The 26,340-nt window shown below is 42.9% G+C and overlaps 1 protein-coding gene across 7 annotated transcripts in view; it reads right to left on the bottom strand.

Annotated features, from left to right (window-relative positions):
- bcl11ba (BCL11 transcription factor B a) overlaps positions 1-26,340 on the bottom strand; it is a 168,248-nt gene that overhangs the window by 136,812 nt on the left and 5,096 nt on the right. For 4 of the 7 annotated variants that reach the window (XR_015757844.1, XM_087989662.1, XM_043697142.2 and 1 more), the window contains exon 2: positions 25,188-25,541. The exons of 1 other annotated variant lie outside the window; for it this stretch is intronic. Coding sequence is in view for 5 of the 6 variants with exons in the window: in XM_087989662.1 (XP_087845788.1) it covers positions 25,188-25,541 (354 nt within the window). In the remaining variant the exon portion in view is untranslated. The remainder of the gene's footprint in view (positions 1-25,187; positions 25,542-26,340) is intronic. 2 more of the 7 variants (XM_043697144.2, XM_087989663.1) reach the window with 1 other exon arrangement.

The raw sequence follows: 26,340 nt of genomic DNA, 5'->3' as shown, positions 1-26,340 counted from the left end.
TACTTTTATTTTTGTTCATCATATTATTGCATCAAATGGTTAAAATCATGGGCTTCTCACCCAAAACTGATGCATTTATTTTTTACTTTAAAAGACGTTGGGAGTAAATGGTATTCCTCCTGAAAAGCAATGTTCCCAATTAGAAATTTAGAGATGTGATTAAATGCATTCCAATCCCAATCTTGGAGATAGGTCCTGCCCCTTTAAATCCATAGCACCTTCAAAGCCAGTAAGAGTCTAAAAAGTAGTAATGATAAAAGGTTCTTCACTACACTGCCGTAGCATTTTAACTAACAGTGCTGCAAACAGGTATTGATTTAACTGATTTGTAGTCCTCACCCACAGCATCTCAGCTATATGCCAGTGAAGAAGGCACAAGGTAAATTTTTAAAATGTATTAATTGAATAAAGTAAACATGACTTAATTTATGAAAATATGGGCTGGCCAATGAAAAATAATTTTCTATGCACACAGTCAATAATCAGACACAGTAAGCTACTAGAAACAATTAGCTACATTTATACAAATATTCACACGGGATGACTTTCTCTGTACCAGGTCTGACAATATGGGAGCTGAATTGATAGAGGAATGGATATACAATCCCACAGCAACTAGCGCACAGAGGAAATCTTCACTTATGGTCTACACTTTTAGATGGAAGCCTTTTGAAGGCTCATGCATAAAAAAGCACTTTGTTAAACATCCTCCTCATCCTCCCCTATCCCTTCATCTCCCTGTACTATCTGCACAAAATCAAACACAGCATTTTTCCTCTTTAGTATCTATGAATTATGAATACAGCTGTCTTATCCCGAAGTATATTTACAGATTTTCAAAAGTAGATGGTATCTTGTTAGATTGTAATAAATGGGGCCCAAGAGAATACTCTGAAGTCGGTGCACGGCAACCACCAAACAATAGCTCCTTCCTCATTCAGATGCATGTCTTCAAAAAAAAATGTCGTAATTAAGGATGCTACAAAGTACTTTCAACAGTCGCTTTCTCCTACTGCAATTGAACTAATCACGACAAATCATTTTGTACTGCAGAAAGCTGGCTGTCAGTTTACTTAACCCTATGCAGTCCCCAGTTGCACTCCCACTGTCACAGAGTGAGTATTTTGTAGGCTTTTTGGACATTCCTATCAAGGTTACAGGACCCTCTGTGTTTTGCTTTAGTGACTAATAATTTGTGGTTTCTTAAATTCCACATATTTTCCAAAACGTACACCAAGTATCTGACATTTTCCATCAAAGTAATTTTCTGTCCAGCTCTAGGAACAATTTCAGACTTAGTTCTGATGATGAATTCTTATTTCCTTATTGATACTTTCTGATCATTCCAAGTAATACTCCAAAAACATACTGGCAATGTTTCTGCAGCATTTGAGCGTAATACTGTAAACAGAGCCTGCTGAAGTCTGCAAAAGATCACCTCATTTCCAGCAGCATGTGCAATAGATGACACAACAAAACCTATACGTAATAACGGCCAATACCAAGATATGACAGCCTTGAAACCAAAATGTTCAACTCAATATTCTCTATAACTGCTTGTAAATCTGCAGCTTTTTCTAAAAAAAAGGGACAGTATACTTCACAAGACAATTTCTGACAGAAACAAAATAAACTGAAGATGAAGCTCATTTCAATGTTAGAACTTATATTCATCGGTCCTGAATATCGAGAACATTTTACTGATTTTATTCAATCCTGCCCTGAATATTAAAGTGTTTTACCCATTTTATTTCCTTTTGCTCCGAATGTTAAAGCAGTATTTTACTCATGATACTCTCCAATCCCCCGAGTGTTAATTTGGCGTTTTAGTCACTCTATTCCCTCCTGTCTGAATCTTTTACCTAAACTATCCTCTCTTGCCTTGTTCATTAAGGTGGTATTTTTACCCAGGAATATTCTGCATATTGAACAGTGATTTATTCATCAATTTACTGTGTGTACTCGCTGCACATTAAAGCCATATTTTTTACCTATTCTATTCAGTGCTGTCTTGCATATTAAGTCAGTATTTATCTATTGAATTCTCGAGTTCACCTGTAATACAAGCCCTATTCCATGGTGTGTCACTTTCTACACAAAGGTAGTATTTTTCCCATTTCATTTAGTGTGATGTTTTGTACTTCAAGCTTGTATTCAGTCAGTGGGCTTTCCAGCATACAACTTCTACAGGCATTTAAAATTGGGTTGGTCTGGTTGTTGAAGACAGTAGGCTGCTGGTCAACATCCTACAAACCCAGGCTTTGGTACTCTGCCAATGCTGCAAGTTATTATTAAAACACTGCCTGAGACAGACACACAGACAGAAACAAAAAAGGAAGTACAGTCACCCTGGGTATTACACATTTGTGGAATGGGTGCAGCAAGATCAATGTGACACGCTTGCTGGTGAAACAGGGCCAGTAAACACACAGCAGACCGGACTGTTATTACTAAGAGTCACACAGAGCGCTATTGTCCGTCATTCAGCATTTTATACATCTGCACAAAGAGACATTTGCTCTGAAGGAAACGAGGAGAGAGCCAGACGTTTTTTTTTGCACTGAGACCGGTCAGCGAGAACGCCGCTGACCAGAGAGCAACTAGCTCGGCAGTAAATTTCAGGCTGCTCCTGCCAAGGGTAATTTTATTTTTTTTTGGCACTTTTCTATAATAGCTGCACTGGGACATCTTGAATGCGAGATCAAATCCATTAAGTGCACTTCTGCATTGATTTAACTTCACCACTTCTTCCCAGTACCCACTGATATCGACTAACAGTACTGTTCCTCTTGCCCCCAGGAAGCAGGCTGCATCAGTGCTAACCTCCATCAGTTGCCATGTCCTTACTTATAAATATTTCCTATTCAACCTCTTCAGACATGTCATGAAACAGGTGGGACTTGAACCAGGAGCAAGAGATCTGGAAATTTCCACTCTGCCGCAACAGACCTTACTGTCCAACGTTCCAGCATTAACAGCAGTCACAGCAAACCCAGTCCGGGAACATGTGCTTTGTTTGACTGTTATAATAGGTGGCATTTACACGTTCCTGAAGAAGGGCTTATGCCCGAAACGCCGATTCTCCTGTTCCTTGGATGCTGCCTGACCTGCTGCGCTTTTCCAGCAACACATTTTCAGTTCCCTTTACACGCTTCATCCCTGGCCTTAAGATGCTCTGCGCTTGTCCTACTTCCAAAAATTGGTTATGCAACAGAAACACCATTACCAATTGTATTCCTATTTATTTGCATTAATTGTTTATTTAAAAGTCATTTGTTCTGGCTCTGGCTTTTGATCAAATTGATGCAGGTTTCTCTTACACTCATCACCAAATTTCCACATTTAACTAAAGAAAATCAACATTAACAAGGGCCAAGTCAAAAAGGAACCATGAATGTTGCACAAACTGTTTGACCAAAAGTAGCTACTATCAAAATTTCGAATCCCTCTAGGTTCTGCTGCACCCACAGCCTCTTCCCAGATAATACAGCAACTTTTGTACATTCATTTACAAATGTTAATTAAATGCCCCCTAAGTTGACAGAATGAGTCCACTGGCAGGCAACTGTCCCACACATTTTGTTTTAGCAAAATACCAGCATTTTTACAGTTAGGGTCACAGTTTTACACAATGTGAATGAAGATGCATGCTGCATCTTTAAGGACAGTCTTTTTGACGATGAGAAAAATGGTCAAGGGTGGATCTGCATCACACAGATCCCCAAAGTGACCCTCGTGTATGAAGGCATCATGATAAAATTAAGGCACAGCTATCTGTTCTCCCTCGCCCTTAGTTTAATCTCATGTGGACAGAGAGTGTGGGTGACAGGGTGGGTTACTCTGCAGCCCCAAATGGCACAAATGATACACTGCATTGAGCTCTCTTCCGTACAATTGGGTTTGTTTACCTGCCACTCACCACTAGTAAAATGTCAAGACATAGTTACTTGTTTCAAATTCAATTCTATTCAGCACAAATGCATATCCTATAGTAGACCACATTAAAAAAAAGTGAGCAATAAATCAGATCATGCCCTTTATCCAACCACGTGAACTATGCTTTGCACAAGCAACTGGCCTCACCCCCTTTCCCAACTACTCACACTTACAATATTGGAATCATCCATCTTTTTCACATGTTTCAATTCATACATGTTTGTGGTGCATTAATTTTCTATTTGTCTATTTCTTTGATATTCATGTAGGTAACACTGACATACTTCGTTCATGTGGTACAGCAAGAAATAAAACGAATTTCATCCTCCATATCGCGATGACTGGACTGCTCCTTACATTACGTAATCACTGAGACAGAACAAAAATCTAAGCCATCAGTCCAACACGATCATCTCTTCAGAGCTCAGTCCTCAGCCTCCCCAATGACCTCGCCAACAATGTTCCCGTCTCTGCATTCTCACTAAATCCTGGCATTCATATCCCTTCCTAGCCTGACTGCAGCTCAAAGTTCTTTCCCATGATAGGTTATGGCCTGCCAAATCACTCATAAGGTAAACAAGAGCACAACAGGCATATAGAGAGCTGGAGAAGACAATCCATAAAGATAGCAGAGGCTTGAAAGTTTGCTTCTGTTTCAAAGTTTCAGTGACAGATGAATGTATGATATACAGAAATATTTATAGAAAGAAAACTAGTGACATTCAGAATGCTTGATATACAGAGGGAGAAAAAAGGCAGAAAGATAAACGAGAATGGCGATCAGAAAAAGACAAAAGAGGCATGATGAAAACAGATATCAGAGACAAGAAAAGAGAGACAGAGACAGAGTACACAAAACAGCAGTAGTGAGTGGAGAGAACAAGAAAATGAGGCACATAGAGAAAACGACAGTCAGAAAATGGAGACTCTTTCAGAAAGAGATAAATAATTTGAAGACAGTGCATAGCTGATCAGTTAAAGTACAAACAAAGGAGAACTTATAGCACTCCAAACCCCATACCCTCCCCTCTAATGGTTAGTGCTTCATAAATTGGAGAACATTTCTTTGGAGAAGGCCAAGACAAGATTTGATAGAAGATTCAAAACCATTAGAAGTCTGGACAGAAATAAACTATTCTCGTTAGTGGAAGAATCAAGAATCAAAGAGTACAGATTTAAAGTAATTTGCCAAAGAAGCAACAGTGATGTGTGAAAAAAAAAACACTTCATGCAGCGAGTGGTTGAATTAAATGAACTGTTCATTCAGAGAGTCAGAGCAGATGTAATGGGCCAAATAGCCTTCTCCAACATTGTAACAAATCTTCTCCGTGACTCAGTGTTGTAGTGAGTTATCAATCTGTTAAATACTCAGTCTCTCCATCCGACTACTGTCAGAACACTGATCCCTGTGCCCAAATTGGCTGCTACACCTACTACATTATGACAGTGACTAAACCTGATTGAATATAAGGCGCTCTGGGGTGCCTGCAGTCATGAAAGGCACTATAGTTAAATGTGAGACCTTCTTTTTCATGTTAAAACGAAAGAACCTAATCACAGAAGGCAAGGCAGGAAATAGTTCGGGCCTTAACTCTGCATCCTCTTTGACCTCAGGCAAGGTTCAAGGGGACCAGAGAATGGTCAACAGTTACTCCTCTGTTTAAGAAGGGAAACAGAGACAATCCAGTTAATTACAGGCCAGTGAGTCTGATGTCAACGGTGGGGGAGCTGTTGGAGAAGATACTGAGAGACAGGATTTGTTCACGTCTGGAAACGAATGGACTTGTTAGTGATAGGCAGCAGGGGTTTGTGCTGGAAAGGTCATGTCTCACTAACGTGATTGAGTTTTTTTGATGAGGTGACAAGAATGGTTGATGAGGAAGGGTAGTGCATGTTGTCTACATGGACTTTAGCAAGGCAACATTTGATAAGGTATCTCATGGCTGGATGGTACAGAAGGTCGAATCTCATGGGATCCAGGGTGAGCTGGCTGGATGGATACAAAACTTAGAAGACAGAGACTAGCGGTGGAAGGGTGTTTTTCAGAATGGAGATCAGTAACTAGTGGTGTTCCGCAGGTATCAGTGCTGGGACATTTGCTACCTGTAATACACATAAATGATATGGAGGAAAATGTACATTTTCTGATTAGGTTTGTGGACAGCATCAAAATTGGCAGAGTTACAGAGTGAGGAGGATTGTCAAAGAATACAGTGGGATACAGAGAGATTGCAGAAATGGGCAAAGAAATGGCAGATAGTGTTTAATCCAGACAAATGCAAGGTAATACATTTTGAAAGATCAAATTCAGGTGCAAATTATACAATAAATGGCAAAACGCCTTGGAAGAATTAACATACAGAGGGATCTGGGTGTACTGGTCCACAGATTCCTGACAGTGGCAATACAGGTGGAAAAGGTGGTCAAGAAGGCATACAGCACATTTCCCTTCATCAGCTGGGGCATCAAGTATAAAAGTTGACAAGTTACATTACAGCTGTTTTAGGTAGGCCACATTTGGAGTATTGTGTGCAATTCTGGTCGCCACACTGCCAAAAGGATGTGAATACTTTGGAGAGGGTGCAGAGAAGGTTTACCAGGATCTTGCCTGATCTGGAGGGTTTTAGTCATGAGGAGAGGTTAGATAAACTCGGATTATTTGGAATGATGGAAGCTGAGGGGCGACATGATAGAGGTCTACAAAATTTGGTGAGGCATAGATTGGGTGGATAGTCAGAGGCTTTTTCCAAGAGTGGAAAGGTCAACGATAAGACGGCACAGGTTCAAGGTGAGAGGGGGAAGGTTTAGGGGAGAAGTGCAGGGAAATGTTTTCACAGAAAGGGTAGTGGGTGCATGGAATGCACTGCCAGTGATGGTGGTGGAAGCAGGCACAGTAGCAATGTTTAAGGCGCATCTTGATAAATACATGAGCATAAAGCAAAGAGAGGGATAGATACCGCACATGGGCAATAAGTAGCAGGTCTAAGTAAGGATGAGGACTCAGCACAGGCTTAGTGGGCTGAAGGACCTGTTCTTGTGCTGGATTGTATTGTATAGTGTATTGGCAACTATATCTATCTTCCTTGTAGTGTTCAACTAAGTAATTAAAGAGATTTCCATACTTGCTAATAGAATAAACCTTTTTCCCAATGAAAGGAAACTGAGCTCCGTACCATGAGCAGCCAGGGCCAACCCAAAACCGATCCATCCAATTTGGTGATATTGTTCTTGAACTTATCCATAAATGTGAAAGGTGCACTGGTTGTTCCACTTCGCACTCACAATCAGAATTTAAGAGATTTGGGAATAAGAAAATAATCCCAGCAAATTGAGCGGTTAGTGGATTTGGGAATAAGAAAATAATCCCAGCAAATTGAGCGGTTAGTGGACAAACTGCGAAACCTAAATGTGCACTTTTTAAAAAATGTCCTATATTTGTTCTAAGAGCAGAGATTTTAGGAAAACTCAAAGTGCTGAACCTACTCAACCTGAGTGGATACTGATGAGCGAACGAGGTGTGAACCTGACTGCACTTTTATTTCAATTCACAAAATTGCATTTCCAAAGGTGAGAAGCAGGAACATTAATCTGCTGATTAAATATGCACGAGCATCAATTTTAAAACCATATCGTCATTTCACTTGATCAGAAAGAAAAGTACAAGGGGGAGGTTTGAACCTTAGGCAGAATAAGATTTGCAAATGGAGCTCCTGAGCTAACACAGGTTAGATTAGATTAGATTAGATTAGATTAGATTAGATTAGATTAGATTACAGTGTGGAAACAGGCCCTTCGGCCCAACAAGTCCACACCGACCCCTGAAGCGAAACCCACCCATACCCCTACATTTACCCCTTACCTAACACTATGGGCAATTTAGTATGGCCAATTCACCTGACCCTGCACATCTTTGGACTGTGGGAGGAAACCGGAGCACCCGGAGGAAACCCACGCAGACACGGGGAGAACGTGCAAACTCCACACAGTCAGTCGCCTGAGGCGGGAATTGAACCCGGGTCTCTGGCGCTGTGAGGCAGCAGTGCTAACCACTGTGCCACCGTGCCGCCCACACGGTGATGTGAGAACAGCAAAACGTTGAGGAAATACCCCTCTTATTGAAGAAGTAACAGGGATCACTCATTGCACCTCATATCTGTACTAAAACATAAGGCAGCAGTGACAAAGTGCCTTACACACTGGTTCCACATGCAAGAGTTGCCCTCTGGCAACTTGCCTTAAGCACTAACCTAGAGAGTTGAGTTTAGAATGCTTCATTCTGTCCTGGCCTGGTGCAAATTCCAACAAGAATTCCCCAGATTGTGCTCAGGAATAAGGATCTGGACACCCTCCTCCACTTCTTGATCCAAGAGAAATGGAAGCCAATTGTAAAAGCGCTCTCAGCTGTTTCAACCTATTTTCGTTATGTTAAAGCAGGACATTGATGCTCTCGAATTGTTAACTCTCTTGTCTTAGCCTGCTAAATAAATTGCACCTCATTTCCGAAGGAGATTAAGTGGAAATAATGATGGATGAATTTTCATTCAAAACCAAATAACAGAACTTATGGACCAACTGTAAAAGGAGAAAAAGCTGGAATGCATTGGCAGAGGTCGCAGGCAACTTCACTACTGGGTCTTACTGGCCAGAAGGAAATAGGCAGACTCAGACTGTGATATTGTAGACCCATCTCTGAGCTCGCAGATCCTTGTAATATAGTAAAGGAGCAGGCGGCTCAGCCCCTCCAGCTGGTACTGCTATCCCATTATGTAGATCATGGCATATTTCCATCTTGACTGCAGCAGCCTGCCTTTATTCTGCAACCTTATATACCCTTATCTAAACAAAAAATCCATCAAGCAAAGTTCTCCAATGATCCCTGCGCCTCAAAAGCAAGGGTTAATTATCTTGAAGGCCTTTCTTTAATAAATCTCCAGGCTGCAGAGGCAAATAGGGAAAAGAAACTATCACCTGTCAAATGTACATGAGGATTGAGCTCACAGTTAATCAACTTCACCATGATTTCCTCACCACTTAGAATGAAGATTTCAAATCCCCCTTCCTAAAGCACTGCTGGGCACTTAAGCCAGAAATAGCCACTACCCACGTCAAATGACAAAAGTGTTAGCTAGTATTTTAAAACATTTCTTAGCTAAAATGGATTTTTAAGGTCATTATTGCCACATTCTAATTTCCTAACAAATCTCCCACTGCAGATCAGGTGGACTGCCACTGCCAAAGTTCCTGTCCTTTCAGCACCTGCTGAATGAAATTTCTCCAAGTGAGACTGGTGTATTTAACAGCTTGTTCAAAATCACACTATAATCCATGGCTACATAGTGGTACCTGCCGGTAAGACATGTGCCTTTATAGATCTCCATACTGCATATAGCCTTTACTATATTACAAGGATCTGCTAGCTCAGAGATGGGTCTACAGTATCACAGCCTGACCCTGCCCATTTGCTTCAGGCTAGTAAGACCCACAGCGTGAAGTTTTAGATTAGACTAGATTACATTAGATTCTCTACAGTGTGGAAGCAGGCTCTTCGGTCTTACAAGTCCACACCGACCCTCCGAAGAGTAACCCACCCAGACCCATTTCCCTCTGACTAATGCAGCTAACACTATGGGCAATTTAGAATGGCCAGTTCACCTGACCCGCACATCTTTGAACTGTGGGAGGAAACCGGAGCACCTGGAGGAAACCCACGCAGACACGGGAGAATGCACAAACTCCACACAGACAGTCGCCCAAGGCTGGGATTGAACCTGGGTCCCTGGCGCTGTGAGGCAGCAGTGCTAACCACTGGGCCACCGTGTCGCCCCTACCTCTGTCAATACATTCCAAACGAATAGCCATTTGGAAAAAGACAGTGAGAATAACACGACCAGCGCAAAGCAACAATACATAATCTATTAATCTCCATTCCATTTTCACAAAATCACAGAATGATGAACATTGATGTTCCCTGGGGTGGGGGAGTCCAGAACCAGAGAGCATAGGTTTAGGGTGAGGGGGAAAAGATTTAAAAGGGACCTGAAGGGCAACTTTTTCATTCATGTATGGAAATCAGCTGCCAGAGGAAGTGGTGGAGGTTGGTACAATTGCAACATTTAAAATGCATCCAGATGGGTAAGTGAATAGGAAGGGTTTAGAGAGATATGGGCCATGTGCTGGCAAATGGGACTAGATTAATTTAGAATATGCGATCGGCATGGACAAGATGGACCGAAGGGTCTGTTTCCGTACTGTACACCTCTATGGCTCTATGACTCTAAGTGGCCCATCATTTCTGCGCTGGCTCCATGAACCAGGGGAGTGTCTGTAATCATCCTAGGCCCAGCCAATTTCCCACCAAAGTACAACACATTATTTCTTTAAAAATGAATAACCTTCCTCCAACAGTTATCAAATATCTCACTGAGTTGGGGGTACAGAAGCCATTGACTCGCTATAGTGACTCCTCTGCTTTGGCATCTGCTCCTCCAGCACACACTCCATAAACTCAAAGAGCAGAAGAATGTTCTTGTCTCTGTACTTCTGCTCAATGTAACCGTACACAACAAAGAAAGCCTTGCACGGCAGAAACCTGAAGGCTGAGGACAAAGCACCAGTCGAACAAGCAGGCCGCATTAATCAGTAACAAACAGATAAAGGGTTTGCAAGGAACGCTTCTGCCCTTGGACTTGTGCGTTCACCAAAGGCACCTCCCCACCCCCACTCTCCCCCACCCCTCCCCGTTCTCAATCAGTGCACAAACTGGCTCCTCCGTTTAGTGGAGGTAAATTGGCTCCCAGCCAAACTCAGAGCTAACTCTGTACAAAGGCAGAGAGAGAAATAAAAACTTCCTGCACAGGAAGCTGAGCGGCCACTGTTCTGATCTTTACAAGCTCATAAAACCCACCCCAAGACACCTTTAAAGAAAAAAAGACAAAGAGAAAAACAAAAAAAAAATGATCGACCTCTCTTCTACCTGACACCAGACATACCAAAGTATTCTTTCCTTTTGACAAAAACACACAACGCTGGATTTAACCCACTGAGCACCAGTGCTGAGTGGCATGGTTTTGTTTTTCGAAAGATGGCTGCACACATTTAATTGGTCTGTAATGCTCTTTTTTGCTGCTGGAGGCCATTTGAAAACAGTGTTTAACTAAACTAGGCAGTGGCCTTTACTTTAATAAGTGTCGACAATGCCTGCAAAACTGGTTCAAAGTACAACAGTAACCTTTGTAAAATGGTGGCTCCGGTGACAAAGCAAGAAGATTTTTAAAAAGTCCTTTTGAAGATTCCAACTGTTGCACATCACAACTGAATCGTCGAAATATTTTAGAGAGCTTATCCAGGTGGGCTTTCATCCCCTCCCCTCAGCTCAGCTGACCGGGTGGCGGAGTTGTCATAGCAGCCTGAGTTGCTGAGTACTTTGTACATTTCCATTTTGCTTGCTCATTCAGTACATTCACTTGAGGTACACCACAGAGAAGGCACTTGCTGATTATAGTTCCCACCCTCCAATAAAAAAGACTCATGGAGCACACTCAGGCAAACTGCAGCATCCTACGGCCAGGAACAGCTAGTCTAAAAATTGATGGTGTGCATGGATCAAATAATTAACAATTAAACCACTGTTCATCTGCAGTTTTTCACTGTGGTGAACATATCAGGATCTTGAAAGCTCACAGCCAACCAAATGCCACAGCTCAGTGGGTGATCCTTTCACATCTGAGCCAGACAGAGTTCAGGACCCACTCAGCAGAATCCAGGCTGACCCCTGCAATGCAGCACAGAAGGAGAGGTGCACTGCCAGAGGTTCTGCCATTCAGGTAGAGTACTGTCCTGCGGCTCCATCTTCCCTCTCAGGTGGACGTAAAAGATCCCTGGGGCTATTTCAAAGAAGATCAAGGCTCTTCTCTCCAGTGACCTCGCAAACATTTATTCCTCAACCAACATCACTAAAAACAAAATCATCTGCTCACTATCACCTCCCTGTTTGCTAGGCGCTTACTATGCACAAATTAAGTGCAACTCTCTTAAATTTTACAAGTATTTAATTGGCTGGAAATCAACACAGGATGTCCCAAGGTTGTGAAAGATGCCATGTAAATACAATCCTTTCTTTTCTCCAACCTATGGCTCAGTGGTTAGCACTGCTGCCTCACAGCACCAGGGTCCAAGGTTCAATTCCAGCCTCGGGTGACTGACTGTGTGGAGTTTGCACATTCTCCCCGTGTCTGCGTGGGTTTCCTCCCACAGTCCAAAGATGTGTAGGTCAGGTGAACTGGCCATGCTAAATTGCCAACAGTGTTAGGTACATTAGTGAGAGGGAAATAGGTCTGGGTGGGTTGCTCTTCGGTGTGGACTTGTTGGGCTGAAGGGCCTGTTTCCACACTGTAAGAAATCTAATCTAATCTAATCTAATGGAATTTCTTGACCATTGCTGTTGCAGTCAGGAAGATTATCAGCCCTCTCTAAAACGTTGGTGATGGTTAAATAAAAATCCGAAATTACCAAACAAGGTGACGTTTAATTTGGGTCAGTGCAGGGCTTCTGCGGAGAAAGCTCATTTCTGCATTTTTTTACAGAGATATAACCCGCCAATCTAGTTCTGTGCTCGGTGGCCCAGGTTTTGAATGGCATGGCTGAAAATGTCAAACGACAAAGCTTAGAGAGGCAGCATCCAAGGAGCAGGAAAATCGACGTTTCGGACAAAATTCCTGCGTCGATTTTCCTGCACCTCGGATTCTGCCTGACCTGCTGTGATTTTCCAGCACCACTCTAATCTGGACTCTGATCTCCAGCATCTGCAGACCTCATTTTCACCAAAATGACAAAGCTTGACTGGTAAAAGAAGGTGTTTCCATTTGTGTTTACACCCTATGAAATAGAGACACTACTTATTACCATTCCTGAGGCAGTTCATGAATTTTCAACATAGCCCTAGCCACATTCATGAGGGCAGTCACATGATAAAAGCATAAGGTGCAAGTCTGGGACATTTAAAACTCAACAGAAATGTTGAATTTACTCCAATTCTTCTGAACAAGGACAGTCTGTCGAACATGGCAAATTTGACAAGTTACAAAATGCTTCTGGTGTTACGTCTGGGGAAGAAGTGGCAATATTAATTACAACTGTCCATGACAAATAAGAATAAGAGGGTGAGATGAGAAGACAGCACCACCGGCCATGTGACAGCAGACAGGCAAGAAGGAAAGGGTTATTAGGACAACCAGACAGAGAGACAGAGAGGGAGAAAAACAAACAAACAAATATGTGTTCTAGCAGCAGCTAGCAGGTGTTAAAGACCATGGGGTTTGTAAAGGAAGGAAGGAAGGAAATAACTTTCCATATTAAAGATTAAACAGTTCCTGGCTGAGATGTGACAATGCACAATCAGAAATAGAAGGAGAAAGATCTACAGGGTACAGGACATCACATGTTCAACACTGCTACCCTCTTCAAAAAAATTCAAGTCTGTTTAAGGAATGTGGTATGAAGTGCTCTTTTGTATCACATCTTAAAAGCATCTCCTGATGAGACTTCAGTCTCAAAAGACTATATATTACAGGTAACACTCTCAACGGTAATAAAGACCAAAGTCTTCTTGCTCATGATGTAATGGAGAGACAATGGTTCCAGACTAACACCAATTACTGCAGCGTATGGTCAGTAGCACCTTCTTTCATGGTATAAACCCTCAACACTTGACTAATCTTGCCAACTTGCTTCTGTGATTCTTCAGCACATCATTCGGCCCACTGCCCCCTGATCTTGCTCATGTGCTCTTTTCTGCCATGCCTGCAAATTTTCCTTCCTTCATCAACAAGAAGTCAACACTACACCAACTGGGGCCTAAAGATTTTACATAACTTCCCTTCCTTCATCACGGGATACTCTAATTGGTCCTTTCTGAAAGACTTTGCTGAATCCACCATTACTGTTCCCAGGCTGGTCAGCCAGAGGCCCAGGTAAGGGTATGATGGTGAACATTCCCTTATTTTTCCCTTCCCCAGGAATAATCCTGGGAGTTACAGACCAGTCAGTCTTACATCTGTGGCTGGCACATTATTGGAGAGGATTCTGAGAGACATGATGTATGATTACTTGGAAAACCATAGCTGAGTAGAGATAGTCAGCATGGCTTTGTGATGGGACAGGTCACACCTCACAAGTCTTATTGAATTCTTTGAGGATATGACAAAACATATTGTAAAGCAGTGGATGTGGTGTGCATGGATCTTAGCAAGGCGTTTGATAAGGTTCCCCATGGTAAGCTCATTCAGAAAGTAAGGAGGTATGGGTTACAGGGAAATCTGGCTGGCTGGATACAGAACCATAGAAGACAGAGGGTGGTAGTGGATGGAAAGTATTCAACCTAGAGCCTGGTGACCAGTGGTGTTCCACTGAGATGTTCTGGGACCTCTGGTCTTTGTGATTTTTATAAATGACTTGGATGAAGAAGTGGAAAGGTGGGTTAGTAAGTTTGCTGATGACACAAAGGTTGGTGGAGTGGTGGATAGTGTGGAGGGCTGTTGTAGGTTGCAACGAGACATTGACAGGATGCAGAGTTGGGCTGATAAGTGGCAGATGGATTTCAACCTGGAAAAGTGTGAAGTGATTCACTTTGGAAGACTGAATTTGATTGCAGATTGCAGAGTTAAAGGCAGGATTCTTGGCAGTGTTGAGGAACAGAGGGATCTTGGGGTCCATGTCCATAGATTCCTCAAAGTTGCCAAACAATTTGGTCGGGTTGTTAAGAAGGCATATGATGTGTTGGCTTTCATTAGCAGGGGGACTGAGTTTAAGAATCACAAGGTTTTGCTGCAGCTCTATACAGTCCTGGTTAGACAACACTTGGAATCTTGTGTTCAGTTCTGTTCGCCTTATTTGAGGAAAGATGTGGAAGCTTTAGAGAGGGTGTAGAGGAGATTTACCAGGATGCTGCCTGGACTGGAGGGCATTTCTTATGCATAAAGATTGAGGGAGCTAGGGCTTTTTCTCACTGGAGCAAAGAAGGATGAGAGCTGTCTTGATAGAGGTGTACAGGATTATGAGAGGCATAGATAGAGTGAATAGTCAAGACTTTTTCCCAGGACAGAAACGGCTATCACAAAGGGGCCTAATTTTATGATGATTCAAGGAAGGTTTAGGGGAGATGTCAGAGGGTGGTTCTTTACACAGAGTGGTGGGTGCATGGAATGGTCTGCCAGCGGTGATAGTTGAGTAGGAGAGTAGTACATTAGGGACATTTAAGCGACTCTTGGATAGGCACATGGATGATAGTAAAATGAAGAGAATGTAGGTTAGTTTGATCTTAAAGTAGGATAAAAGGCCGGCACAACATCAAGGCCAAAGGGCCTGTACTGTTCTATGTTCTATGATGTAGAAACTCTGCCAACACAGTGCAGACCATCACAAGGGATAAGAACATCAGCAACTTCTTGATTAGTGTGGACACAGTTTGCAATTCACTCAGCAACACAGACCAATAATGTCCCAGCCTTGTCTATGCCTAGTTAGCAAAGTGGCAGCCTGCCACTGTATATGGTCCCTGCGTCCCCGAGCTCGGAAGCGAGAGAAAAGAAAGCTGACCAGAGATTGCTCACTTGAGTGACATTCATAAACACAGAGAGAAATGCACCAGTCAGGCATGACCACAACTGCTTGGATTAAGAAGCTTCACCTTTCAACCCAGCCCACATCCCTCACATTTTAGGAACTTTCAGACAGTGCTCTTGACAATGAGCCAACCCAACACTCAATAAACCCCACTCCCTGGCCTACTTAGAACTATGCATTGTTCACCCAGCAGTATATGCAATTACAGCTAAAGCAATGTGAAAGAACAGCAGGCAATATTTATCTCTTTACCAACATCCCTAAAAAAAGCGATCCTTTATTTCACTGTCGTTTTGTGGACACATGCTGTATGCAAAGTGGCTGTCACATTCCCTACATTACTACAGTAGTGACTAGGAAATAGTGAGGACTGCAGATGCTGGAGAGTCAGAATAGATAGGCTGCGGTACTAGAAAAAGCACAGCTGATCAGGCAGCATCTGAGCAGCAGGGGAGTCGCCATTTCAGGCAGGACTCTTTCTCAGGACCCTTTCTTACACTAGTGACTGCAATACAAGAAGAAAGGTGCTGCACCAACTCAAACCTGCTTATTTTGCTAACAAAAAACACACAAGGGTCCGGTGAATCGCTCCCATTCCAAGTGGCAAACAGCGGAGTTGCATTGCCACTGTGCGTTCAGTACTTGCATTGATTCTCTGCTGGCCGAGTTTTGCAACTGAATTGGCGCCTCACAGCTTACGGTGTGTGTGTGTGTGTGTGTTTTTATTTAAAAACAAAAAAAAAGATACTGAAAACCTAACTGTGAAAGACTTTGAATCAGTGCCAGGCATGGACGCAGACTGTTGCCAGTTGGACAATAGCAGGCAGCAAGGGGGCAGGGAGAGGTTTTTTTCTCTTTAAAATCATTGCCACAGGAAGTTAAAATGTTGCCAGGGAATGGAAGCAACACCAACAACCTGTGTCATTAAAACAAAGGCACCCATCATTGCTGTCTACCAGGTTCTGAAGGAACAAACACCGTTGAACAAAAGCTAGCCTTAATAAGTAAGTAAACACTGAAGCTCATCCGGTGTAGTCTTCGTATTTACTACAGCCTGCCTTCAAATCAGAAAAGAAAAAGCTACAGCCCCTTCATAACCATACAAGTAGAATGAGCTCCACATTCCACTTTCATATATTTAGGCTCAAAGGTTGGAGCTGATTCCCCCCCATAAATATCTGTTTTAAGTCAAAAGGTGGCTCAAGATGGGCAGGTCCACAAACCTGGGGCACGCCTCACAGGGCATCAACGCCACCTCAAGGCAACTGAACTCCTCTCTTCCAGCTCTCCAGTTACCCCGCAATCACAGGGTTATCTGACAAACCTCGTGACCTCTGTGCACAGGTCAGCCAGGCTACAACTGCGTGACAAAGCACACGTTGTGGGATATCACAATCCAAGAACGAGGTGCTGGAAAAGCACAGCAGGTCAGGCAGCATCTGAGGTGCAGGAGACTCAACATTTTGAGCATAAGCCCTTCATCAGGAATAAGGCTCTGGTGACATCCCATTCAACTGTATTAAACATGTCTCCCAATTTGTTATTCAATTACTGCTCTCTCCTCTCCCCCTCTCTCCTCCCCCCCTCTGTTCATACCTGTTAATTTGACCCATAAACCCTTTGTGAGAAATCTGCTTCTTGGATGTGGAATGCATGCATAAACCATTTCAGCCCTGTGACATTCAACATGAAACCAAGTCTTCAGTATTCCCATCAGAAAGACAGGGATGCCATGGATGAAAGCAGGGAGCAAGGAAGCAAAAGTAAACACAAATCCCAAACGTAACAGGATCAGGCTTCTTGCGGGTAACCCTTTACCAATTTAGCAGGCATGGTAAAACACACAGACAAAACTGTAACTGTATGTGAAATCAAGAAAGATCTGAACCCCTCCCTGCAATCAGATTCTTGTCAGGATTCGATTTTTTTCATTCTTTCACAGGAGGTGGTTACCTTTGGCAAAGCCAGCACTTATTGCCCATCCCTTACTGTCCTTGAACTGAGGGCAGTCTGGAGTGAGTCACATTGCAGGAGGAGAGTGGCGGGGATTCTACAGTCAGGTGCAGGCCAACTCAGGGAATCACGGCAGGGTTCCTCCCCTGAAAGGAAGCCATTATTGAACCAGCTGGCCTCTTATCAATGAGGCCATCAGAGTCAACCTTATGGACACTAGCTTTTACATTCCAAATTTATTAGTCAATTTGAAAATCTAGCAGATGCCTTGGGAGTAATTTGACCGCATGCCCACACAGCACCAGCCCAGTCCTAGAGATAGCATTGGGAACATTATCGTTGTGCCAGCACTTCCCCACCAATTGATAACTACCACTAGCAAGGAGCCACATTGTGCTGTGCAGACAGAGAGGGTGAGAGTGATATAGATAAAAAACAATCCTCACCCTGATGGACATACAAGTACAACAACATAGTTGTTAACCATCAGGAGCAGGACAGCTGCGGCTTATACTTTCCACTAATCACGGAGGTCACCATGTAGGACTCTCCTTCCCAACCTCTCCTCCCACCCCTCATTTAAGGCATGTTGACCCTCATGTTAAACCACCTCCAGTCATCTCTCATGTGAGGGCAGCCCCATGCTCCTCTGGGACTGTGGTGAATTTATACTTTCCACTCTCTCCTGCCACTAATGATCGAACCCATATTGTTGGGGGGCTATCAATAGGATGTGATCAAACCCATCATCCATTAATCCAAGACCCGTTACGTAAATTGCTTTAGACTTAGACAAATGTGTGTCAACACTTTTTGGCAGAGTTGGGGGAGGAAAGAATGGAAACTGATTTTATTTTTAAATATCTGATCTTAACCGGAAACAAACCATGGACAAGTCTGGCACAGTTTCTGTTAATTTTGGGAACTGGAGCTTCCTAGTAAACAGATGTTAATGCTAGAAGTCAAGCAATCAGAACTGCAGCAATCCACTTGCCTTGCTTCAGGGTTAAGTTTAAAGGTGATGTTTGAAACAGTTTATCCCACACTGACTGACACTACCTTACATTCAATGGAAATAGAAACCAATACAATAAATACCAAGAGGTTTCAGAACGTGTCTGCTTCCTTCTGTCCAGAGTGTCTACATCACTGGATCCAATTAAAATTTGGAGGTGGGAAGGAATAAAAGAATAAAGGTTCAACGGGAAAACCAGAGGCTAATAGTTACCCTTTAGTTTAAAACAGTGCAGTCAATAGCAAGCTCTGAGGCACTGAGACAGCACAATCCAGATTAGGAAAATTCATTTATATAGCACCGTGTATGTGTACAAGCTGCACCAAAGAGTTTCACAGCCAATCAATCAACCACTTTTAAAAGGGTAGCCAGTGTTACTACAAACGTATACACAGCATAAAGTTACACACAGCTTGGTCCCACAGACAGATCTGAGACAAACTAGTGGATAATTAAGTATCAGCTAAGGAATAAATACTAGCCAGCATGCCAGGAGAATGCCCTTGTTCTTCTTGCACTGTAGTAAGGGACATTTTATACCCACCCAAGCAGAATCTCATTTTGCCAGCTCGAGAGAAAGATGGCACACAGTTTCTTTGTGCTGAAGGCCATTTTTAAATAATGTGCTCAAGTTTTTGGAATGGGATTCGAAGTCATCTGACTCACCAGTAAGAGTGAGGCCTGCTGAACCGAGCTGCCTTCTGCCAGCACTTGCAGAGGCAACAGTGTTCCCCACCCCTCAGTCTGAAACACTGTCTCACAGGTTAGAGCTGCCACCTTTGGACCACGCACCCGTCCACACAAACACTCGCCAGCTTTGGACTTCTCTTATCCCTCTTACCGTTGAACCTCCCCCAAACTCTAAATAATGAGCAGATCCCTACTGCCCTTTCGACTACAGCGGGAACAGCAATGCTGCAAACATGGATCATCCCTTAAAGGAAACAGACAGAATGCAGAAAACGGAGAAATATGCTGACTACGCTATAAACTAGCAACCAAAACAAAGGGGCAAAACAAGAATGCAGCCAGAGCTCAAGGGTAAACCATAAGGAAAATAGATTAACAATGCGCTCTCTGACACACAACTGAAATACAAAGGGGGGGCAAATCCAATCCCCAGCATCAGGCAGCTGTAGAAAGCTTTACAATGTTTCTCCTTGCCCAGTCTGAGATAACACTTTCTCATTCACCTCAGGTGGCTCATTGTGAACATGATAGGAGGTTTGAATCAGCAGACATTACACTGGACTAGAAGAGTTGGCTTTTGGGAGGTGGAGGAGACTAAATTTTCATCAGAGGGCAACAACCCCAAAAGTGCTATTTGTTACATTCGACGGTCTCATGTTTGAGCACAGAAGCAACTTCCACTCAACTGCCCACTCTCTCCACTCCCAGAGTTCCCACTCACCCTCAGACATCTTATTGCAAACTGGAGGGAAGGGTTTTCTTCCCCGTTCACACTGTTGGCAATACATTGGGAAGTTGCTGAGCAATAGCAACATGAAGGGGTATAAAAATTTGCATTGTCTGGTGCAATACAGAATGGGGGTGGGGGGGACGAGATTTATAATATTTGGCATGAGTACCTGGGATGCGGAAGTAAATAGTCAGGATCCACTTCAGTACCCACCATCCAGTGATCCTCTGAGAGACCCAGCACCCTCCCACCCCCACCACTGCAAAGTGCATGTCTGGAGTGATAATCAAGTCGGAGCAGTTCTTCGGCCTCACAATGCCTTGCACAGTTGACACGCCCTACCAGTGCTGACATGTCAAGATTCATGCATGCAGAAAGCCATGTCAGCGAAGTAGAAGATTGGTGGAACCTTTCCACAGGGAATAGTCACTGAGTTTGCAAAAGGGAGGTAGCTGGAGGGGAAGGCAGTTCATTTCTGAAGAGAAAAGAAAGCCACGCAGTGGGATGGGGGAAATTGAGTAATACTGTCTACCGTTTCTCCTATTGTGTTTCAAAAGTCACATGAACGGAGCTCAAAAGAAAACGCTGTCCAATCCACCAAGTACCAGCAAACTCCATCATTAAGCGTTTCTCAAGGCAAACATTTTACAATGTTTCATGTGGCTGTTCACCCATCCATTCTCTCCACTCTCTCCTGATGCTGAAGTAAGCTGACGAAAAGCTTACTTTGGCAATGACTACCTCTGTGAAAGGGAGAGAAATAAAGAAACGGGGGACATAAAACCAAGGAGGGAGACAGAGAGAAAAAGAGTTAGAAAGAGACAGAATAAGGAGGGAGGGAAAAGATAGAGCGGGAAAAAAAAAAGAGAAACGCTTAATCAGCAGAAAATGGAGATAGAGAAATGCACAGCAATACAGACAAACAGAGACAGAGACATCAACAGGCACAAACACAGAGAAAAGAAAACCAAAGCCTGGCACAGAGATACAGACACAGACACAGACAGAGAAACATGCAGAGTCAGGGAAAATGAGACAGACAGCTAGAAAGACAGAACATTTTTTTTCTTTCCCATGTCCCCTTCAAAACAAAGTCTCCCATTTCACCATTTTTTTGTCTCAGCATGTATATAGCAGGGCCATGATGTATAAATAAACTTTTATATTGGGAATTCTGGAATTCAAGCGAAGCTTACTCAACTGGCTACGTTCCACTACACTGGCTGGTGGGACTAAGCTGCAGAGCCATAATACAACCAAGGGGTTCCGGATATCAGCAGTAACTGTGGAAGCAGAGCTCTGGCTGTTAAGACACATCTGGGGCTCAACTTGGCCAAGTTTTATATTCAGTTCTGAAATGTAAATTGCAAAGATAAATGGCATAAATCAGATGTTTCTGGTATGTGCCAGGTAAAGACTCCAAAGTAAGCACAGTTTACAAATTGTAAGATTGCATGAAAGACTCGATTTGTGAGCATGCGCGCATGCTATACATGTGTACTGGGAGCATGTTTCTGAATGCATGTGGGAGACAGAGCATCCATATGTTAGCATGTTTCAGAATATGCCTTTACACAGGGGTGCGCACGTGTGTAACGGTATGTAGCTGCAAGAGTTTGTAAATGAGTGCATATGTGTGAGTGAGAAAAAGCACATCCAAGCACATGTGTGCGGAATGTCCATGTACATAGATTTGGGTGTAAGCATGCAGGAGCATAAAGATGTGAGCGCGTATGTACGACAATAAATATAAGTGTGTGTATGAGAGAGAGAGAGAGACAGAGACAAAGGGGGAGAGAGAGAGAGAGAGAGAATACATTTGTACACGTGCCCGTGCATAGATACTTGCAGGAAACAGCACACCCAGGAACAGAGATCTCTAGAGCCCACAGTTTTATTCTGTTTGTTAAAGTACAATCCTAGTGCAGTGTAGGAAGGCCCATCAGTGAGTGAGGTGTAAGGAAGCACAACGTAAACACTGCAAGTCAAATCAAATTATAAAAGAGTGTATCACACGGCAGGTGCTGGCACATTTCCACAGATATATTTCCAAAGTTCTGTAGAAATATTTTTCCCAGCCTTACTGTAAACAAATAAGACGCAAAGAAATGCTGAGCGCCAAATGGTACCTGACATTCAATTCCAGACCGTATTTTAAAACAGACAAGATGACTTTCCTTCGGCAAAGTGCACCTTTGCAGTATTGACAACTCTCATCTCCACCTGAATTTCTACCTGCTAAGCAGCTCACAGTTTACAAAGGGAGATACCTAGATATTAGGATGCAGTCCAATATGTGATAATCAAAAAGTTCTTCAGTTTCTCTCCCAGGGGCAATAATCCAAGGCAATGACAAATTGTGGGAACCAATTCAAGAAAGATTTCTTTTGTTTTGGGGTGGAGTTGGTGAGGAAGGAATGACAGAAATAACAGCAGCACGACAATAATTAGAGCACTATAGCACTTCATCATGTGGAACTCAGTCACTTATTTCATTTTTAAAGACTAGTAACCATCAGATAATTCCATCCACTTTGTGAAAGCAATGGGATTAGCTACTAGGATTATCTGATTTTTCTGTCTCGAACATGAACACGATATTGTTTTTAATAAAAGAAAGCTAAGCATTTTTGCGCAAATTTCAGTTAGTGGAAAACTTAAATTTTCATTAAAAAATGCTAGTTTCTCATCTATGTTGTAATTTTCTTTTTGTTTAAAAAAAGGACATCATGTGAGTCTAAGGCAAACGCTCACAAACAAAACACTGGGACTCGTGAGTGCCCCAACTGCCAAAGGCATCAAAAAAAGGAAAGCAGAGAAGACCTTTCTGTTTTCATTGTAACTTTGGGATTTATGGATAAGCCCCTTCACCATGAACATCAGATCTGCCTGGTGTCCCACCCCTTCTTTTAAATTTAATAAAATTTAACTAAACAAACTTAACTAAGCAGCTTCTTAGGGATTGTCGGGGGAGACATTGTGAGTGAAACAGTGACTGTGGGAGAAAGAGTGAGAATGTAACAGCAAGCGGAGAAGGTAAGGATATGCATCTGCATGTCTGAGCGAGTGAAAGACAGAAAGAGAGGGAGAAGAGACATGGTCATATGAGCACAACATAGTGGTGCGGATGGGTGGAGGGAAAACACACAAAGGGTAGAGTGGGTGTTTGAGAGAGAGGGAGCAAGCAAGGCAAAAGGCAAAATCTGAATATCTGAACAGTGCGTTTATGCACATATCTCTGAATGAGGGAGAAGGTGATGAACGCAGTGATATGTATATGTTTGTGCGTGTGAGAGGCTGAAGGAAGATGTAGATAATGAGAAAGAGTCAAAGACAGCACAAGCTGAAGTCACCCGATTCATGGATTTTGTGTTTTCAGGCCCCGAGAAGCATCAAAGAAGTTTGTGAATCACACTGAAGGAAAAACAACACAAATACCTCACTCCCGATTGCTTGGAAATGTCTAGCCACAAACAGACTTACTCATTCAAATCTCAACCATTCCCCAATCACCTGAATAAACCACCTTTCATTCCCCTTCATACAACGTGCTGTAATCTTTGAAAGAAACAAAATTCCACAACATTCCTATTTACGCTAAACCTTTTAAAATCTTCCAACAAAGGAGGTTTTACCGTCCTGAAACAATGTCCGCACTGATAATAATACTCATTATGCTTAATGAAGCTTTTAAAAGATTATCAAAAGTCTTTTGTTTTAAATGGAAATGGTACCCTCTTATGGGAGATTCTGAATGAAGAGTAGAAAAGTCCACACTGCCCCCCTTGGAAGTGGCATATCTTCTGCGGTTCACTTTTACAGGCAAGCTAACTGATAAGCCAACACAGAATTCTGACACCAGTTTATGTTCTTGTGTACGTATAAGCAACTCGACACAAGAAAAGCAAAGCAGGCTTGATCACAAGGGCCTGTTAACCTCAAGCTGGTCACCAACTCATCCACTCCCAAATTCTACTTCCGTTGCTGGCAATGGGGCAGCTCACAGACTTTGTACAGCGCATAACTAAGATGGAGTTAACACAGTTTAACCATCACCTTTCCTTGGTCAGTCCAAACATCAAACCAGGGCTGGTCTGTTTTACTCCATTAACCACATCACCCATCCCCTCCACCGAGACCCCCCAATAAACACCCGCTATTCATCAAATCCATCTTCACAGCTTGTCACAAGTAGCGTTTGATCTTATGGTCTAAATGCAGATTTCCAGTCTAGCAACATAATCATCACTCCATAGCACAAAAGAGCTGAACAGAGAGACTTGGAGATTTCAAACCTGATTTGAAAAAAAAACACAGAAAGACAACGATTCAGCGTCAGGCCTAAGTTCCATTTCTGTATAACCACCTTTGTGCTAGGTACAGTTAAGTTCTCACTCCAGGTTGGACAAAGCTTTCTCTAGGTAAAGGGTCAGGGGAAGAGGCAAGAGTTGAAATCCTGGTTTATATTTTTAGCCAACAGTGTCAACCCTTCCCTTTCCATTCTGAGTGCAACTCATGGATCCTTCTTCCCTTCTATACAATTGGACCCCAAACGGCAGTGAGCAAGAAGGAGCATTGGCAATACATACACACACATACATACATATCAAACACCACACATATCTAACACCCTATTCACCATTAAAAGCACTAAGTGTCACACGTCACCACTGACTGACTTAGAAAACCCATTTCCTTAAATGCACTCGACATGGTGAACAGTTAAGGTGACCTGTTCTGCAGGAGTTACATGCAAAAATGTGTACACACCCCAGGAGCCCTCTCTGTAAAGACAGCAATGAAAGTATATTTAAAAACAGTAACCTCTGAAAATGCTTAAATTAAAAGTAAACTGAGGGCCAACTGTACCTCCTCCTAACTATTTATAGAGTTAGAGAGAGAGAGAGAGAGAGTGCCTGTGTGTGTGTGTGTCCGTGTCTGTGTGTTATAACTCTCGCGATGCATGCTATATACAGTATAGGTAATAGCATAGGAAAGCAACTTGCACAGTAAGACAGGCAGGGTTTCCTTTTCCCCTGCATGTTATTAAAACCTGTCTAGCAATCTGGAAAAGAGGAACATCTGGTTAGCCAATGAAAGTTTAAGGCAAAATGCTAAATGTACCTGGAGAGATGCAGTGAGAGAGAGGGGATCTATGATTGTGACCATACCCACTTATTAATCCATAATGAGTAACAAAAACAAAGCAATTATCTGTACACAGAGAGGTACCAGACGCATTACCTCCTGCAAGATTCTCCTGCTTCGGGCAAATTCCTTTCGTAGGCGTTAGCAGCCGGTCGTCCTCCTCAGGCGTGACTTGGATGCCAATCTCGACGGGCTCAGACACTCTCCTGGGCTCCGGGTGTGGGGGAGAGGGGCTAGATTTATCCACTGGTTTCTCGAAGCAGATGCCTGCGCCGCTGCACCGCTTCCTCTTGTGCTCGATGAAGACGAGGATATCGGCCAGCGGGAAGTGCGCCTGGCACTGCCCGCAGGTCAGCAGGTCGTGGTCTCCACTGCCAACGCCGCTGCCTGGCCCCGCCATGACCGTGTCCTCTTCGTCCGTGCTCGCCGTCTCCACATGGTCAGCCTCTGCTTCACGCAGGAACACACGCGCACACACACACACACACACAGAGGGAAAAGAGAAAAAGAGAGAGACAAAAAAAAAGGAGAGCCTGCTTTTAGCTAGGAATTCATTGTAGTATAACACCATCCCCACATTTATAAGTTTGCATACAAAATTAAAGATCGCATGGATACAATTTCCAGACTTTTATTGGACAAAATCCCCCTCCCCCCAACCCCTCCCATGCAAACAGAACATTTTTTTTATTTGTAGTCGTGAAAATGAAGCCGTGACAGTATGGAAATAGCCCAAAATCGGGGCTAGAGAAGCATTTTCTTTCATTTGTTAAAAATGGAAAATTGCACCTTACACACAGCAGTCAGTAGAACAAGTCACAGGATATCATACAGAAGATATTATACTCTCCCTGAAAGAAACTAAATAAATGATCTTTTCTAACACAAAGACCCTGGACTATCATAAATCTAGATAAATTCTACAGTGATACCCTGCCCAATTCCGATTAATTTCACATTTATTGATATCTTGGCTTGGGGGTTTATTCTCATTGTATTGAATATGAGAGTCAATCACTACACCCAAGATTGACTATTCTTTTCACAGGTGAGAGGGCACATTGGCCGAGTCTCTTCCTAATGCCTCCCCACCTAAGACCTGCATTACAAGTCTGTGAGAATTACTGACAACCAACACAGAGTTATACTGTACCGAGCAAGAAAGGTGGTGGAGTAATCAGTCAGAATAATTTTCCTTCCCTTGTTCCTTCCCAATCAAAACAAAAAAAAAACTTAACGCAGAGAAGTG

This window comes from Chiloscyllium plagiosum, unplaced genomic scaffold (genome assembly GCF_037043375.1).
Source record: "Chiloscyllium plagiosum isolate Xiang-an unplaced genomic scaffold, Cpla_swu_hap1 HiC_scaffold_8, whole genome shotgun sequence".
Classification (NCBI taxonomy): domain Eukaryota; kingdom Metazoa; phylum Chordata; class Chondrichthyes; order Orectolobiformes; family Hemiscylliidae; genus Chiloscyllium; species Chiloscyllium plagiosum.
The sequence above is the reverse complement of the archived record's forward strand: the minus strand, read 5'-3'. Positions and strand labels throughout refer to the sequence as shown.